This window comes from Ambystoma mexicanum, chromosome 9 (assembly GCF_040938575.1).
Source record: "Ambystoma mexicanum isolate Mex_15411 chromosome 9, UKY_AmexF1_1, whole genome shotgun sequence".
Lineage (NCBI taxonomy): Eukaryota > Metazoa > Chordata > Amphibia > Caudata > Ambystomatidae > Ambystoma > Ambystoma mexicanum.
Window position 1 is genome coordinate 435,980,508 of NC_090931.1, and position 19,781 is coordinate 436,000,288.

General features: G+C 47.6%; 1 protein-coding gene across 1 annotated transcript in view; it reads right to left on the reverse strand.

Annotated features, from left to right (window-relative positions):
* Positions 1-19,781, reverse strand: part of MMP28 (matrix metallopeptidase 28) — a 417,865-nt gene that overhangs the window by 16,715 nt on the left and 381,369 nt on the right. Inside the window, exon 6 of the mRNA XM_069614923.1 lies at positions 10,754-10,894. Coding sequence (XP_069471024.1) covers positions 10,754-10,894 — 141 coding nt within the window. The remainder of the gene's footprint in view (positions 1-10,753; positions 10,895-19,781) is intronic.

Sequence of the window (19,781 nt, forward strand, 5' to 3'; positions counted from 1 at the left end):
TACTCAAGCGACTATGTCCGTCTTTTCTCAAATTAGATGCTTAGCGGAAAATGTACGATTAAAATGAGGAAAAACTAGATGAGCTGTCATGAAAAAGCACAAAACTCCTACTAGTAAAACTATATCTTGATGCTCAGACACCAAGCTTACTGAGGCCGCACTGAGTAAAATGGCAAGTGCCAATCAAAAATGCACCAAATACACATCCTCCAGTACAACCCCAGGAGATCCCCCCTCCCCTGAAATTGTAGTAACTCCCGCCCAACAATCCAATCGCCCCATGCTTGCGCCTTGGTCAGCAGTCATTTGGCGCCAGACAGTGGCATGATAGCAGTGGAGGGAGGTAGGGGGCGTGTGGGGCAGCGGGAAAGGAGAGACTGGCTCAATCCCTCATCAAAGTACTCCACATGCACAGGCAGGGCCCCCATGCCACAGTGCCTGCAGTGCCTCAACTCTGTCTCAAGTATCTGCACCCTTAATGGCATCAGAGGGCAGGATGAAGCGACCAGGAAAGCTCGGGTGGGGAGGAGTGGGGGGGGTAAAGGGGAAGATGAGGATGAGGCATCAGATCAGGACAGCTCAGAGGGCACATCTGGATTTAGGAGGTGTGGAGGGATGGGTTGGGTGAGGAAGTAGAGTTTGAGGACAAGAAGGAGTCAGGCTGGAGTGTTAGCTTTTGTGCAGATGTTTAAAGTTCTTGCACTTAGACATTAGCAATCTCAGAATATTGCCATACTAGATAATATGTAAAATGCTCACACGTACTGGAGAGCATCATACAAATAGGGTGAACAATGGTAATGTTCAATTCAAAGTGGCAACTGCCCAGTTAGCAAAATGTTCTGATTACATCAATTAGATGAGGACAAGAGAAAGTCAAATAGATACGACCATAGAAATGTGGGTGAACATGATTAGGAAAGAACACTTATATTTATGGAAATACAGGAGCAAACAGTTTGGGTCTAACTGAATTAAGGTATTATCTTCTAGTTATTGCATTTTTAAAGTAATATGTCAAACTTGATTTAAAAATGAGATCCAGAGGGTGCATAAAGAACAAACAGCCTTCAAGCAAATAGATCCAGACCCAGGAAGATCTTAGGGAACATCTTAAGCTATTCCCTCATGTGTAATATATGAACTTCAAAGTCAAAATTAATTCATCAATAGGGCTACCAATGTTATGTTAGATTGGTTATGTGTGATGCCAGACACTGGGAGCAGGGTAATCTATTCGCTTTCTTTTTGGAAATGAGTGTGAAGGTGGGTATGGAGTGTTCGATCTGGACTGGTATTTGGGGCAGGACAGAGCTGAACAACCAGAGTAAGAACCTGGTAGATCTGAATAGCAAAAGGCAGGTGGACTGACTGTTAGCAGTATAAATAAATGTGGTGTTCCCAAGTGTAAAAGATAAAGTGATGGGGTAAGTACAATTTGTGTACTGGAATGCAAACAGCCTTAGGGGACATGTAAAGAGAGATAGGGTTAGGTCACAATCTACTTCATTACCAAGATACATCAACAGTATGATTCATTTTCAAAATTTAGACCAATAATCAATGGCATTGGATCTCTCACTGAGCCTATCTCACAATATATAGACCATAATTTGCAACCTTTAGCCTCGGGACTTGCATCTTTCATCAAAGGCACTAAACACGTAATCCAACAGTTAGAAAATGAACTGTGAAACAGACTACAGACTGGTTACTCTGGACGTTTCATCATTATATACAAGTATTGTTCACAATAAAGGCATCAACACTATTCACTACTTTTTGAAATCCCGCTCAGTTTATTACCATTCACAAAACTTAATGCTTATTGAGATGTTGCATTTTACACTCAACAATAATGTCTTTACTTGTGACCAGCAAACATACAGACAGAAGCAAGAGGATATTAAGGATACTACAAAAAATAATATCTCTGAAGATGCTCTCTTGACTTTGAATACAAATTTGAAAATTAACAAGACTATTTTGTGAAGTGAAACCAATACAAGCCACAATTTGCAATCTGTCAAACCCAAACTTTTTTCTTTGAGGATTAGGCAAGGTAACTTAAAGGTTGGCTTTTTGTGAGAAACGTTGAAAAGTTATGTTTTAAGGCATTTCTGTGACATTCCATTAAGTCTGGTGATTGCATCAACTAAAAATTGAATAGTAGGGCTGTAGTCATATTGTTTGGCACTAGGTGAAGTATTACGGTCAAGAAGATCAGTCTGGATGCTGGTGGCAGCAGATAATTGTCTAATGATACTGTAGTTAATTACTCTGGTTCACATCAAGATGATATATTCTTCCGCAATAAGATAGCTGAACAAATGCTGCTATTCCCTGGCCCATTTGTATGGCTGGACAATTTTAACTTGCCATTAAAACTATATTTAGGCAAATCAATGTATGAAGTGCAGAAGGGATTCCCTAAAGTAAGACAGCAACTAAGGGAGAGGATGATCAGACACAGGTTGATTTATATGTGGCATAAAATACACTGTGGAGAGAAAGGTTTCACATTCTTTTCCTCGATATATCAACCTTCCCAAATAGACTAAGGGGGGCAATTTATAGTCTCCCAGATAGTAAAACTAAAGAGCAAAACAAAAGGTATAATCCATTTACGCTTTGCTTTTATAATCCAGGGATTCTGGTGGCATTTGAAGGTGGAGTAGAGACACAGAACAGAATATACATTTCTGTGTTGCGCTCCTGTGCCGCCTTCAAAGAGCATCATGGTTTTTCACCAATTTGTATTTTCATGCTGGCAGAAAATACAAGGATTCCTATGGAGTCTGCCTGATGTTTCCACCTGGTAAAAGAATGCAGATTCCATTTTAATTCATTCTAAATGCTAACTGCAAAGTGTAATGTGCAGATATCATTTGGAAAGCTGCTTCAGATCCCTTAAGGTCTGAGGGAGTGGTGCCAAACTTGAGGGAGTTCCAACAGTCTGAATGGGAGATGGCAAAGCTCAAGTTCACAGGGTCAACATTCCAATTCCCAGGGATTTTGTAGGGGTCCAAAAACCTAAACCTCTGTTTTAGAAAGCTTCAATATAAGCTGGTTCCGCATCAAATGCATCGCCCTGGCTGGAACCCCCATAAGCAGATTTATTTCTGCACAGGAGCCGTCACAGTATTGGTGTGTCATCAGCATAGTTAAAAAAGTTGCCAATAAAGACTTACACCTTTCATATTGTTCCTCCTGGAAAGAACATAGATCTATTATTATTAGTGAACGTATTGAGTGTGGCCCTAGCTTCGTAAAGCAATGGGGCGCTTTACAAATCAGAGGGAAAAACACAGTGAGGAAAGCAGAAAAACAACAGAGCAGGGAGCCAACAATGTAAGGGAGGGACAGTGGGCAATTTGGTAGCAAGGTGCTAGGGAAGGATACAGGGGTATCAGATCACCCAGTCCCAGGTTGGGTAAGGACTGGAGGGTGCATGGACCTAGGTTCTAGGCAGGAGCCATTTCTTTAAAGGAGGGTCTTGAGCCCCTCCTGAAATGTAAAAGTGAGGGGACGAGTCTGGTGTTGACGGGGAGGAAGTTCCACAGTCTTGGAGCGAAGACAGAGGGCATGTCAAGGGAGAAACACCTCGTACAACAAGGGTGATAGATTGACAACTTCTTATATATCCTGACTGGAAGAGGGAAATGGAGTGTATGAAACATTTATTCAGAGATAGAAATTTTGAGGAGAATCCTAGTGTGACCAATTCCTGAATATCGAGGGAATTAACAGCCTGCCTTAATCACCCTATCTCCTGGGGCAATCAGGTCATTCAGGTTCCAGCTTTACAGGGCCCTTACATATCTTGGTGTTTCACCCTTTTCTCCTTTCTACCAATCCCTCAGCTCCCACATGCCGCTCAGCTCTCCTAGTCCCTCAGGTTTCTTACGACAACCAGCAGTCTGTAGCCCTTGAGATTCCTCTGGCTTTCCAGCCCTTTCTATGTCTTCCAGCTCTCCATTTCATGCCACGCTTTCCTCCTCCAGCATTCACCTTCACTCCTGTTACCCTTCACCAAGATCAAGTGCAACGAGCGCCTTTGGAAGTTCCTGAGAAAAATATACACTCCTTAATTGGCTGGGTGGTGAGATGTTTTGTTGGTTTGATCTCATTGACCAAGAGGCTTTGTAGTTCCAGTCTCGTGGATAATTGTTTAAAAATGTTGGGAGGCAGATGAATACGTCATCCATAGCTTCTGCCCCTCCCCCTGCCCAAAACCACACAGTTGAGGAACATTATTCACTGAGACAACCGCCCTTATCCCAGGCATGTACAGCAAGACAGAGACAATTTAAGCTGAAGATGTCAGAAACAGTCAAGCTAACATTGGAACAGTAACAAGTATATGCATTAGACACAAAGCAAATATACACTCCACATGAAGAACATGTACACTAGGTAATTTATGCATTTATACATGAGGAATATTAACAATGCATCCATTAGACATGAAGAACACTAACATAACCAATGTATAAGCTGAATCCAACATAAATGACATGCACATATAACTCACTAACATAGAAACACAAGTATAATTGGGCAGGCACCTTCTCCAAAATGGAAGTCTCAGCATGCTTCAATACTTGGAGAGAACTCAAAATGTTGAATTCACTGAAATACAGATCCGTGCAGAGCACAGACCGGAGCTAGCAACTAGTGGCAAAGTTACGAGAAAATGAGGGAGCGTTAGAACGCTGGAGCGAAGGCCCATTAAAGCAATTCCCAAGGCGCAAGCAGAATACTCCTATGCTAATTAAAAGTCTATAAGAGCACAACCGACCTTTGTTAGCCAGTTGCAGTAAAACTGTAAGCCAAAAGACACCGTGGAGAATAACTCAAGAGTGTCTATGTGGTAACACAAAACATGACAGGTACATAAATGTCAGCTAAATGCTCAATAAATACAGAATAAATCTATTGCAAACACGGTCCCATCGCACATAACCCATAATTGGAGAACACGTTCTATTAATTATAAGCAAACACAGATAGGACACCTGCCATACTTACTACACGTACACACAGACATGAGACACCATACAAGGCCAAGTACAACGAGATCACCTGGCTCATGGCCTAGGAATAAGGAATGGTAACTTTTTTAATTGAAAGGAAAGCAGTCAGTGGGCCTCTCTCCCCCTACTCTCCGTCTGGCTTGTATCTTGACAACCTGTCAATTGTCCAAGGCTGATGAGAAGAGAGCCAACCTATCAGAATCCATGGTGTCATTCTGCCCATGGAGTAATATGCTAACCAAACTCTTGTCGGTGCAAGAGATAAAGGTATTTTTACCTTTATCACTGTAGAGGTGGTTCTAGCTGGGGCCATCAGATAGTTGTAACCCAACCAAATTTTTGACCCTTATAGAGTCTATATGTAGACAAAATGCACTAACCTATCCCCAATCTCCGTAGGCTTTGTAACTGAGATTATGTTACGACATCATTAATGATGTGTTTTCAGTATTTAAGGAATTATTTTTTATTCATCCATTGAGAGTCACAGGATTTGAATGCTTGTAAGCTGTCCCTGCTTTATTTGGATGATAATAAAGCTGGAGTTTGCCCCGCACTGCGTCTACTCCGTCATTGAGTCTGTTTGGATTGACTCCAGATACACTGGGACTTTTTTGGCTCGTCTTAACAAAAGTCCTGCTTACCATTTTTTGATTTCCACCATGTGCTTTGCAGTTGTTTGGCTTGAAGCCAGTTTTCTCGCTCTCTGGTTTGCTGTGCGGTTTCTAGGTAAAAGGTTGGTTGCTGTGTGGTTTTGGATTTATTGTACCTGTTTTCTGCCCTTTCTCTATGAACTTCAATCTGTGTTTCCCCGTTGTATTGTGGGCCATTTTACATTCTGCAGTTTGTAATCCTGGCTGGTAAGTGGGGAGAGGGTGTACTTCTCCAGTTAGATTTCTTAGTTGAGTGGTGGGTGTACTATTATTGAGTGAGGCAGTTACACAGATATAGTTCCTCCAGTGTAAGACTGGTTCATGAGGGATCTTGTCCCTTCTTCCTGCGAAACAGGGAAGGTGGTCCCATGGACGTATACAGGGAGATTCTCTATGAAGTGAGAGAGTTGTAATGATGGTGTTCTTCTGTGGTTTGAGGGAGTCTTGGCTGGGTCTTGGTATGTCTTGACTCTAGACTCTAGGAAACAGGGAAAGTGGTCCCATTGAAATGGGCAGAATTCTGTGTATTCCCCAGCTACTGACCTTCTCCGACGGCCATGTTCTGGCTAGGGGATGAGTAAGAGGACTGTGGGGCTGGGGTCAGAAGGACACGGATTCTGTCCCAGTACAACCGTATACTGGAAACCTCTCATTCTGTAACTAATCAAGAGATTGGTTTAGTGTAACGAGGCCCAGAGAGCCGCACTATCGAAGCCGACTCGCACTGTAGTTAACAGGGACCTGTGGGGCTCCTGACGTGTAAATACTGGGCCGCCCAAAAATCTACTATAGTGAAAGTTGTATCAGGAAATGCGCAATATGGACACCTTGGTATTCTCACATAGTCTGACAGTAGAGGCTTTGTCCCCAGGTTTGGTCACGCACAATACTTACAAAGGTTTGGAGCAAGATCTCAGAGTCATTAAGCTGAAATGATACCTTCAGGCCTTTAAGCAAACCATACTAATCTATGCATCTACCTTTTGAGGATCCCCCTTTTGCCTGATTTGTTAAGCAATAGACAAGACTAATGTTAACTCACTTGAAAAGAAGAATTGGAAGTGGAGAAGATAATGGTCACTTGTAGACAAGCAAGGAATTAAGAGAAAGGTATAGTAGTTGGCTTTATAACATCAAATATATGCAGTTGAACATATTAGTGGCAAAATAATCTCCCCCTCCTTTTCACCAACAAAGGGTACCTTAATGCGCTTAGTCAGTGTTGCTCTGCCCTGCTGGTATTTGTGACTATTTCTGCTACACCTTGTACTTTGCCTGCCTGAACCTGCTTGAATCCTGACTCTTGCCTTATTGTTCCTTGTATCCTTAGTCCCATTGCATTTTTAGTCCCTTCTTCCACCTTGTGTTTGTTCCCTTTGTCCTTCCCTGGATTCTTGGCCAATGCTCTTCGGCCTTGGCACTTCCCACCTTGACCTCTTCTGTCCTGGTGACCTTGCCACCAATTCTGACCAGAGGGTTCCCCTTCTGCAACTTGCCTGAAACATCAGTACTTGGGTCTGGCTGCGACTTCAAACTCCACCTGTTGCATCCTGCTGTTGCAGTCACTGTGCTTTCCCTGCCAGTCTTTGCACAGTCCTCCCATCATGTTAATTCAGGGGCTGCTTCCACATGGTGTGGGAAATCAGAGCGGCAATACTAGGTTTCTAACCTCCTGGGGCTGTTGAGCCGATTCCCCACTCCGCACAGCCTCCGAGCCGGTGTGCAGCCAGAATAACCTCACAACGGGCAAGGCCATTCTTTACAAGTTACTGCGCAGTGAGCATCCCTCGGCATGGATGCTTTTGAATTCAAGCTCAATGTCCTATGCCCATGGTTTTTATTTTGGGATCCAACCCGCAAGAAGTATCATTGGATGTCTCTTTGACTCGGTTGAGCAGGCTTTGAATACCCTTTTCCACCATTATTTTTATGGTAACCAGGACACTGAACCAAACACAAATGAAGCAATGGTGATGGGGCAATTGGCCTACTCTGGATGCACAAGCATGATTTCTAGTTCTGCTGAAGGCTGAATCTTATTTATTGTGTTTCAATGTTTGATGCCGGTAAGACCTTTGTAAAAGTTCATATTTTCAGGTTGGATATTTGACCGGTTTACCACCTTGTTGAAAGCGCCCCAGCTGGGGTACACTTTCTAATCTGTAGGTTAATGAATTGGCATGCCATATTCACCTTACCCAGGCACTCTGTGCTATGGAATGTGAATGTATTCCTTTTTATGTTCCAGAAGTAGTCTTAAGGTATTGTCATGGACGCCTACGATGCTGCTCTGCATTTTGTCCAAAGTCCAAGTCCTGGACATCTTTGACAGAGTTTTCTACCCCCCAGGCAAGTCTCGAGTGATAGCGTGGTTTTTAAATGATTTACTACCAACATCTTCCTTAACACCATAAGATGTGCAAAGTCCAATGGCTGGAGGTTTTCGAGATGGTTACGTCATATTCTATGATATTTGTGCAGACCCAGTTATTGATCTCCAAAAGGAAACTTTATGACCAAGTTTCCTCCCCTACTTGTGCCTGGTGTGTAAGGTAGGTGATGGTGCAAGTGTAGATACATACCATTGCTTTTGGTAGAGGGCTACTGGCTTCTAAAGCTTTCACACTTGGTGCTGAAATGGAGGGCATTAAAAGTGCGGCAGATTGGTCTGGCGACTCCATTTATAAAGAGATTTATCTCAAGCTGATCGATCAGATAATTTAGTTGTTGGTGAGACTTGAGAGCATGACATAATGCATTTTCCTGAAAGTATTGATTCTGTTAACAATACAGACACAAGCATTATCCCACCCCTATATCATAAATTACCCTATTCATATAAATAGTTTGGATAGTGGAACGGTGCAGAATATGGTGTTGTGTGTACAATACCCTCTTAGTGTTTATGCATGTCTATTATAGTAAAAGATACCAAATGTGTGATCAGACCTTTGAGGGGGAAGTTCAGCACATCGCATGGAGCAAAGGAGGGATCACTGCTTGAACAGTGTTTTGGGTTACTTCAGGTCCGCGCATCAGAGAAAGAGGAGGCGATCCAAACAGGCCATGTGGTTACAGGCTGAGAAGACCTAGCATCGGCCCATTTATAGATCATGTTTGGTTCTTAACACTACAGAAATGTCCCTTGGTTTATTGGAAATATCGTTTATTTGCTTTTATTGGTTTGCTGCCTGAGTTCTGAATGAAAGAAAATAGCATAATGTTTTCTCCATTTGATTTACCATAAATGAAGACCTCCCTGTACTAATAAGAATGACAATGTTTCGATAAAATATATTAAGAACAGACCATTCATTAGTAACCACCCTTATGTTATGACACGTGCCTTATGTTCCAGATGGCACAATCAATACCACAGGAATTGATATAAAACACATTGCCTATGTGCCATACTCTTGCTCCCCTATGATGGCCTCTAGAGATATCCGAAACAGCAGTTCAATAAATGGACCAAATAGATGGAAGGCACACAATGGCATAGCCTCGTCCAAAGCCAATACCAACTACCAACTAACCTTCCAGCCTCTCACCCTAACTAACACCATCGTCCTATCTCAAATATTTAAATTTTACATCCGTGTCAGGCAACTTTCAACAGCACCTCAAAGCACATGGCATCCATGCATAAACCCGACTCCACACGCACTCAGATCCGACACAAAAACACGCACCTGGATAAGCTGAGGCCAGGTCTCACAAGGTACAGTCCACAAAAACACGCACCTGGATAAGCTGAGGCCAGGAGTATCTGTATGCATCGACACCACAGCAATAGCAACCTTGCTTGCCTCACTCCATGCCTACAAACTTCCCCTACAGCCAACTTGCATCCACATCCTAAAATATTAAGAGTCAGAATAGGTTCAGCAGGGCAGCTTCAGCCAGATTAATCAAACAGCACACCAGCAGTCCCATCAGTCATATGCAAAACGACTGCCAATGTGCCATAATCATGATCTCAAGGTGTGCCCTTTCTAATGATACACCCTAGAAGTCCCATCAATGGACCAGATAGTTGAAGACACGTGGTGGCAAAGTAAATACTGACTACACACCAGCTCTGCAGCCTTCCACCCTATCCAACACCATATTCCCTTGCCTAGCCATTTTACTGAAACGTTCCATACCATATAATATTCACTTAAGGGCTAGCACTTTACAAATTCAAATAAATAATTAAACTTTGAACAGTATCTCCAAGAACATGACACACATGCATGTACCTGACTTGGCGTCCACAAACACTTGCACTAGATATCAAACATACTCACCCCTGGATACGAGCACGACAGGTGCCACCAGGCATTGTGTCTAAAGAAAACTATAAGTGTATCTGCATCGAGCATGGTTTCTTCCAATCTGCACACATCAACACTACAGGAAAAGCAACCATGCTCTCCTGACGCTATGCCTATGAACTTCCCCCACATCCTACTTCAACCCAACCAATAACTTGCACGTCCTATGCCTGCAAGATGCCATGGTCATTAGAAGGACCAATGAATTAACTCTACTCTCCACATCAACTCAATTATTATACACACACACACACCCACCCACCCACCCACCCACCCACAATGATTACCTAAGGGCTATCGGGGAATTCACTCTCCATGCCCATTCAACATTTTGGCTACCTACATATCTAAGAGAAAAGAATTAACTTTGCTAGGGGCGCATTTCAATGCATGTATGACAACCATATCTTCTAGTCCTGGACATTTTCTGAAGGATCACATTGAAAGAAGCCATGAGAAAGTTAGTTGTTATGCCTGCTCAATACAAAGCTCCATCAAGCGAAACAAGTTTTGGCAGTGTCCATTTAATCAAATAGAGAGTTAGCCATTGAAAACTGGCTGAAATAGCGAACTCTCACACACATGTCACCAAATGGCCACTTCATTACTACTAACAAATAATAAACAGACGCAGGCAGAGTTAAACATACAATACAATAAAAATTGTGCAGATCAGAATGCTTCCTCGATAACTGCAAATGGATTTGAAAGCTGATGGGAGCGTGTTGGATCAACGTATGCTTACCCACTGTAATGGCATCAAAGTACGACGTGCAGTAGGAGCTCACGTTGGTATGTTTAGTGCCACTCGTATCTACACTCCTTTCCTGGAAGAATGCGAACTGGTTACCAGGAAGTTGCATCTGCATGCCACCCGGGGGCTTTCCTGATCCATAAAAATAAGAAAAACAATCTTAAAGGGCAAGACTTTTCATCATAAGATTTGAGGTAGGCAAACTAGTAAATTCACTTTCTAAGAACAGCAGGAACTGTATGCACGATAATTACAGCAGTCTAAAAAAGTTGAAGTCACTGGGACCTCACTACCCTCAAGGCTGTGGAAATTGCTGTGTGACCGCTCTGTAACTATGTACATTTCCTTGGACAATTTCAACCAACGTTTCTCGCTTTATCTTCCTGTCTTCTACAAGTTTTCATTCAATTAAAAATGTATAGTATACATCTTGTCTGCGTCTTCCCATCATTTCATTGGACAGTCAACCCAGAAGGTCTCATTGTCCTCTTTCCATCCACTTAACAGTCTGTACTGCGGGACTTGCTCTATAAATGCATGTGCAGGGGGAACACCAGGCAACAGCTCTTTGTAACACAGAGCATCAGGCCCCATCCGATATGAATTGTGCAAAGCCTACTTCAAGCATTGGTTATCACCAATCATAGTGTGCTGCAGAATGCGCAACAATGTGCACTTCCTCGTGCTGCGTGATCCTGTAAGTGTACCATCATTTTCATGACACTACTACTCTCACTGTGCAACTCAGGTTCATTTAATCTATGTGCTGCTAGCGAGTACATATACTGTCTTGAAAAAATCTGCATCTTGCTCTGACAAGATACAGCGAGTCAATGTACCTAAGGAACAAGTTACTTACCTGTAACTGTTGTTCTCCAGCATGGGTCTGGCATGGATTCACATGCTCATGAATATTCCCCGTCGTCAGGCCGGGAATCCTCGGTATAGAAAAAAATCAGTATCAGTTTCGTTCTGATCTGTCTTTCTTAGTAGTAACCTATCACTGGTCTCTGGGTCATACTGCCCCCAGCCAATGACTGCCCTCTCCCTAAGCCCCGCCTCTGGCAGCCATCCTCACATTTGGAAGCACGTAAAGTGGCAGTATGACCAAGTGAAGAGCCGCAGAGGGGTAGGCGGGAGGGTTCGCATGTGAATCCATGCCAGACCCATGCTGGAGAACAACAGTTACAGGTAAGTAACTTGTTCCTTCTCCAGCATGGGGTCTGGCATGGATTCACATGCTCATGAATAAGAGAATAGATAGCAGTACACACATGCACAACCACGGGAGGTGGCAAGTGTCAACATTAAGCAATACAACAACTCAACATTAAGCATCTCTTACCTCCTCACCAGGCTCACCTTAAGCGAACAGGTTGCGCAGCAATGCTTGGCTGACCCTGGACTCCTCCCTGGAGACCCGATCGACGCAGTAGAATCTTGTGAAGGTGTGCGTCGACCTCCATGTCGCAGCCCTGCAGATGTCCAGCAGGGGCACACCAGACAGGGACGCCATGGTAGCAGCGATCGCTCTGGTCGAATGGGCTCTCAGACGGCCGGGCAGCAGTCGGTTTGCCAACCAGTGACAGTGCATGATGCAGCCGGAGAGCCATCTGGAAATGGAAGTCTTCGAGAGAGCCTTCCCTTGATTCACAGTCCCAAAGTTCACAAACAGCTGTGATGTCTTCCGAAAACTCTTCGTGCGGTCCACGTAGAACTTCAGCGTTCTAGCTACGTCCAGCGAGTGCAGAGTCCTTTCAGCCGGCGATGAAGGAGACAGGAAGAAAACTGGCAACACCAAGGGTTCGTTGGGGCGGAAGTCCGACAGCACCTTGGGCATGAAGGAGGGGTGCGTCCTCAGCACCACTCTCGTGTCGTGAAACGTCAAGTATGGCGGCTTGCAAGATAGGGCCTGGATCTCTCCCACTCGTCGTGCGGAGGTGATGGCCACGAGAAATGCTGTCTTCCACGACCGAAACTTCAACGGTGCCGAATGCATAGGCTCAAATGGGGCCCCCATGAGCCTGGTCAGCACCACGTTGAGCTCCCACGCCGGGGCAGGGGCCTTCACCGGCGGGAAAGATCAGAACAATTCTTTCATAAATTCCTTCACCAGTCGATGAGACCACAAGGACGCCCGTCCCGTAGTTCTGGTGTATCGTGAGATGGCGGCCAGATGTATCTTGATGGAAGCGTGAGCTAGTCCAGCCTTGGCCAATGACAGTAGGTACGGCAATACTTGAGGGGCCGTAATCCGCAGAGGGTTAATCTTCTGTGCACAGCACCAGACAGAGAACCTCTTCCATTTATGTCCATAGCACTTGAGAGTTGAGGACGCCCTGGCCTTTGCAAGAACCTCTCTGCAGTCGGCCGGGATGTCGTACCCTCCAAACTCTAGTGCTGTAGGTGCCAGGCCTGCAAGTTCAGCGACTCCGGGTTGTGGTGAAGAATGGCGCCTCCTTCTCTGGAGAGAAGTTCTGCATCCGTCGGCAGCTTGACTGGTGTCGACGTTGACAAGTCCAGAAGGTCCGGGAACCAGATCTGTCTCGGCCATGCCGGGGCAACGAAGATCATCTTGCACCGGGACCTCTTGAGCTGGTTGATGAGCCGGAGCAGCAACGGCAGCGGAGGGAACACAAAGAAATAGGCCGTCCCAGGGGAACGAGAAAGCATCGCCCATGCTCCTCGGCTGGGGGAACCTGCTGGCGAACCTCCGGCACTTGGAATTCGTCGCGGTCGCGAAGAGATCGATCTGGGGTTCGCCCCATCGAAGAAGAGGCGATCCACTTAATCCTGGCGTAGTTCCCACTCGTGGCACTAGCGCAGCTCTCTGCTGAGTGAGTCGGCGATGGTGTTTTTTATTCCTGCCAGATGAAAAGGCACCAGAAACATCCCTTGGGCGACAGCCCAATGCCACAGATCCTGGGCTACCTTGGATAGGGCAGGGGATCTGGTTCCGCCCTGCTTCCGGATGTAGAACATCGTGGTGCTGTTGCCGGTGAAGATCCTCACCACCTTGCCCTTGAGGGACGGAAGAAAAGACCTGAGGGCCCAGGACACTGCGCAGAGCTCCAAGATGTTGATGTGGAGTGACTTCTCCTCTGGAAGCCAAAGGCCTCTCGCTTGAAGATCTCCGGAGTGCGCTCCCCAACCTTCCAGGGAGGCATCCGTCGTCACCGTCACCTGGTGAGCTGGGGTCTGAAAGTCTGTGCCTGCCAACAGATGAGAGCGGGTACCCCACCACCGGATCGCCTGACGGAACGTCTCGTTGAAAGGGATCCTGTCCTCGAAGCTGCCTGTCGACTGAACCCAGTGGGCGTAGAGGAACTCTTGTAAGGGGCGCATCCGAAGCCTGCAAAGGCGCACCAGATAAATGCAGGAGGACATCATCCCGAGGAGGGACATGATAGATCTTACCCTGGCCATGTCCGTGGCCAGCAGACGCTGCACCTTGCCCAGGATGGTCCTGGTCCTTTCCTCCGACGGCGAGGCCAGCCGCGCCACTGTGTCAAGCTTGGCTCCCAGAAACAGGGAGACTTGCGACGGAACCAGGTGGGATTTTGGAAAGTTGATGGAGAACCCCAGGTCCGTGAGCAGCTGGACGGTCTTCGCAGTGTGCTCCACGGCGAGCTCCGTTGTCCTTGCCCTGATGAACCAGTCGTCCAGTAGGGGTAGACGTGGATCCCCTGTAGGCGCAGCCACGCCGCCACCGGTGCTAGGCACTTGGTGAACACCCTGGGTGCCGACTTCAATCCAAACGGGAGGGCCTTGAACTGGTAGTGCCGCCCTTGGACCACGAACCTGAGGAACTTTCGGTGTCTTTTTAGAATGGGGATGTGGAAGTACGCATCCTCCAAGTCCAACGACAACAGGAAATTGCCCTCCTCCAGCTGTCCCAGCACGTGCTGGAGGGTGACCATCTGGAACTTCTGTGCCTTGATGTACTTGTTCAGTCGTCGCAGGTCCAGGATGGGGCGCCATCCTCCCGTCTTCTTTTTTACGAGGAAGTACCTTGAGTAAACTCCGGAGCCCCGAAGCCTCTTTGGGACGAGCTCAATGGCACCTTTCTTGAGCATCGCCCTTACTTCCAACAGTAGTTGAGGGACATGATTTTCCTTCCTGGCCACGGGTGGAACGCGAGGGCATTTCTTCTGAAACTCGAGGGCGTGCCCTTGGGCCAGGGCGTCCAGCACCCAACGGTCAGTGGAGATGGACTCCCACACGCTGACGAACCTCGCCAGCCGGCCTCCCACCGGGATGCTTCGGCGGGGGCCTGACCCCACGGTCAGTTCAATCTTATTTGGAGGCCGCCTTGCCTCCTTAACCTCCCCGTCGACGACGACGGGCACCACCTGACTTGCCGCGTCCCCTGTAGGCTTCCTGGGACAAAGATCTTGCCGCTTGGCGGTACGTGGAGGAGCCACTTCCGGATCCCTTGGAGGCACCTTCTCTGCCTCCGGAGCTCCGAAAGGACGGCCGAGGTTGTTGGAGCACTCCCAGTGCCTGGGCAGTCTCCGTGTCCGTCTTGATGGCCTGAAGGGACTCATCTACCGCCTGTCGAAGGGCATGTCCAAAACCTTGGTTTGTACGTTCTGGCGGAAATCCGTCGCCTTGAGCCATCCTCGTCGCCTCACGCAAACACCGTTGCCCAGCTGACGGAAACCAGTGTCGACGATGTCCGTTGCCACCGTGATGGCATGGTCCGAAGCAGTCTCACCTTCCTGTAGGATTTCAAGGGCCTCAACCCTTTTGGCGTCCGGAAGGAAGTCCAACAGAGGGGCGATTTTGAACCACAACTCCCTGTCGTAGCGGGCTACGATAGCCAGGGCGTTGGCCGCCTTGATAGTCGTCGCTGCGGATGAGATGACCCGTCGTCCAATCGTATCCAGCTTCCTGCCCTCGCCGTCCGGCGGGGAAGTTGATGTCGAGGTCGATGCCCTCCCAGCTTTCTTCTTTGCTGCCGCCGAGACGACCGAATCCGGGGTAGGTTGCGCCCGAAGGCACAAGGGGGCAGCGTCGGGGACCCGGTACTTCTTCTCGTACCGGTCCCTTTTTGCTGGCGCCGTGGCAGTGTTCTTGAGGAGGGCGAACCCCTCATCCCAGATGTCATAAAGAAGTGGTACGGTGAGGACCGTCTTCGTTTTAGCCTTGCGCCGTTGGTAAAGGAACCCTTCCTTCTTCTCTTCTGGGCAGAGCTGGAAGAGTTTGGATGCCCTGGAAATCATGGCATGAAAGGATCCAATCTCGGCGGGCGGGGACGCCCAAGCAGGGGACGATGGGGGACACGTCCCGTCGTCGCCTCCGTCGTCATCTGTACCCGTCGTAGCCGTGTCCGTGTCTGTATCATCCCCATGGGTAGTAGACCGGGGGGAAGGCAGAGCAGGCCGCAGAGGTGGGATAGGTGGCGTAGGATGCGTCGTCCTCTTCTTATGCGGTGGACTTTCCGAAGGTCCCGGCTCCGGTTTCCCCGTCGGGTCTGGCTCAGGTACCTCCGTCGGGGGGAGGGGCAACCTTTTCCTTATCTCCGAGCATAAGGACTGAATCGCTGACAAAATGGCCGCCGAAGTGTCCCGCGGCACCGGAAACGATGGGCGCGAGGGCTCTTGAGGAACCTCGTCGGCGACACCGTCGCCCTCGTCAGGATCCCTCCCGATGGGCTGGGCCTCTTCCACGACTTTGATGAGCTCTTCTTCAGAAGTCGTGTCTGTATCCACGATGGCCACCTGCCCCTCCCCCACCTTTTCCAACGAGGACTTCCTGGGGGTCTTCTCAATGGGCCTGAAAGACGACTCCCTCCGTGGTGGCAGGGAGACTCTGGGTCCTGAGGTCGCCTCCACTGGCGTAGCCTCCACAGGCTGAGCCAGGGCCGCTGCGACATCCTCAATCGAGGTCTTAGCAGGGTGAATTAAGGCCATTGTCACCTTCTGTACGCCTGGGGCCTTCACCTTGGGGGGAGGGTCCGAGCCTCGCTCCATCTCTGCCGGAATCTTCGAGATCGACCGGGGCCTCTCCAGAAGCTTCGCCGGGTTCTCGGACTTCCTCTTACCCGGGCCAGAGTGTTGGCTCGTGGTTGATGGCGCCGGGGAGGATGCGCCCTGCCTGGCAGCCAAAGAGCCCGACCGTTCGGCGCTCCCGGTGCCCGCGGACTCGCGGTGCTTGGCCTTTTGTTGGGCTCCCGTCTCCGGGGCGCCCTCACAGGACTTAGAAGACCACTCAGACTTCTTTTTCTTCTTCTCGCCTGACGGGCTCTTCCCTTCCAGCCAGTTGGCGAGACGGAGGTGGCGATCCTTCATGGTCCGCTCTGACATGTTCCCACAAAACGTACAGTCCTTCTCCGTGTGCGTCTTGTCCTCATGGAGACAGTAGAGGCATAACGAATGCTCGTCCTCCTTGAAAACATTCTGAAGCTGGCATCCAGGGCAGGTCCTGAACAGCTTCCCGGGGGTCGAGCTTCCTTTCTCCTGGGCCATGTCCGGGGTAGGCCTCGGAACTTCTGGAATCCTCCACGAAATCTTCAACCTTGAGGGGCGTAGAAAATTCCGAAACGGATCCCCGTTGATCGGATGTATAAACGGTGGAGCTTGAGGCTCTATTTAACCGAAAAATGAGAAAAATCTCCTGAAAAATCACGAAAACGCAGCAAAAGCTCGAGAGCTACAGCACGAGGACTCCCAACACTTGAACGTGCGGTAAAAATCTGAGGATGGCTGCCAGAGGCGGGGCTTAGGGAGAGGGCAGTCATTGGCTGGGGGCAGTATGACCCAGAGACCAGTGATTGGTTACTACTAAGAAAGACAGATCAGAAACGAAACTGATACTGATTTTTTTCTATACCGAGGATTCCCAGCCTGACGACGGGGAATATTCATGAGCATGTGAATCCATGCCAGACCCCATGCTGGAGAACATGTGCTTTGCCCTCGTACAATATGCACCATCGGACTCTAGCCAAGGTAGTCAAGCAGGCAGTCACTACTTGTCATGTTATCGTCTGCCTGACCAGTACCTTCCTTTTCCCAATAATGCCATCACCAGGTAACCAGGAGTGAAACTTCTACTTACCCATTGACGACCTTTTTAAAAAAACATGGCAGACCTGACATCAAAGCAACAACATTCGTAAGGCAGTAATGTATAATGTGACCATTTGAATATTCCATGTTTTGTCGGCAACAACACAAAAAACCTCAGATAAATGTATTTAACATAACATGGACTATCAATGTTGCATGTAAAATCGGGACCCGCCCACCTGCCCGTTTGGCTGCATTTTACGCAGCATTAAGGTAGGAGGGTACATTGTTTTTATTTTTAGCCTAGACACAAAATCATCCCACAACTATGGCAACACTACATGTGTTGCTGGTAGAATAAAAATGTAAGCGGCAGCGCAGTGTGCACAAATGAGGCAGCGCCAAATTGCTCAATAACTATCCTTAGAGTAAAACATTTGAAGTCACCAGTCTTCCAGCTCATGTAAGATTGTTCCCCAGCATCACTCTTCAAAGAACATCTCCCCTATTGCCGATCGTTGCACTCAACCCTATTTTCCCACTCTGAAGATCTCCATTCTCCTCTGCAACCACTGCCGATGCAGCCTAGCCGAGGTACAACTCCTTATGTACATCTTCTTTGCGAAGCACTCAGTTCTTTCCCAGGTAGGTTTGCACTTCATAAATCTGATACATGCATAATGATTCAAGCCATTTTCTCCTTCACCTTTCTCAAAAAGCATCAAACGTGTGTTAAGGCCCCTCCCCACCACATCCGAGTATTAAGCACATGAATTCACCACTTTTTTTTTTAAACTGTTTTTATTATTTTTTAAACCAAACAAACAATACAAACCAAACTAGCAGCGTTATTTGCAACAATACACATGAACATCAATAAATGAACGCCACTGAACCCCAATCCCTCCCCCCTTAAGAGCTTGTTCTTCCTCATTCCGTATCTGCTGCGTGTGGCAGGGTATCGCTTTCTTCTGAGACTGCAGAATCCGTTATTGTGCCAAACAGTCCAGTTATTAACACCTCCATGCTAGCAAGGTACTCACTTCTTCTTCCCCACACTTGCTACATGCCTCCTGCCATACCACCGTTTCAGCCTCCGCCCATTTTTGCAGATCCCGCCACCATACCTCGACCAGTGGCTTATGGCACTGCTTCCAGCCCATGGCAATCCTTCGTTTTGCAAGCAAATATGCCAAATCCTTCAATTTCCCAACATGTTTAGTATTCCGTGGTCTGGTAAACCCTCCCAACAGGCAGGCCCAGGCCGTATCTATATTGAGCGTGATCCCTTTGTCAGCTAGTTTTTGTGCCACCTCCCCCCAAAAACTCTCAATCACTGGGCAAGACCAAAACATGTGTGTCATATCAGCATCTTCCTTGTCGCATTTTGGGCACGCTTGTCGTCCCACATTTACAAACTTAGATATTCTCATCGGGGTCATATAGGCTCTGTGCGTTATGTGCAACTGTATTTGTTGTAATCTGGCATTTCTGGACACCCTCTTGTGGTATCCCATAGCACGCTCCCACATTCCATCGGTCATCTGTGCTCCCACCTCTGCTTCCCAATCCAGCCTCAAATGCGTCAAATCCTTCCTTATCCGGGTCATCATCATCTCATACAGTCTAGAGATCTCATGCCCTCCCTCTGACATATTGTCCCCATGGTGGCGTCTGGCTCCTCCGCCAATGCAGTCTCAGTCCAGGTTTTACGAATAATCTGCACAAGCCTCAGATACGTGACATATTGGCCTCTATGCAAGCCTGCCTCTTCCTTAATGACCCCCTCTTGCCAGACATCTCCTAATGTAACCAGCCCAACCGACTCCCAGTAGGTCCTGATTATCATTCTTAGTTGTGTATCTTCCCCTGCCAAGGCCACCAGCGGTACCTGCGGGGAACACGGGTACGGGTTTTCCATCAGTCGGCATACTCTACGCCACATGTTCCACCCAAGCATCATCATACCCGGGCGCTCCATTACAAGCCTAGGCAACCAAATAATT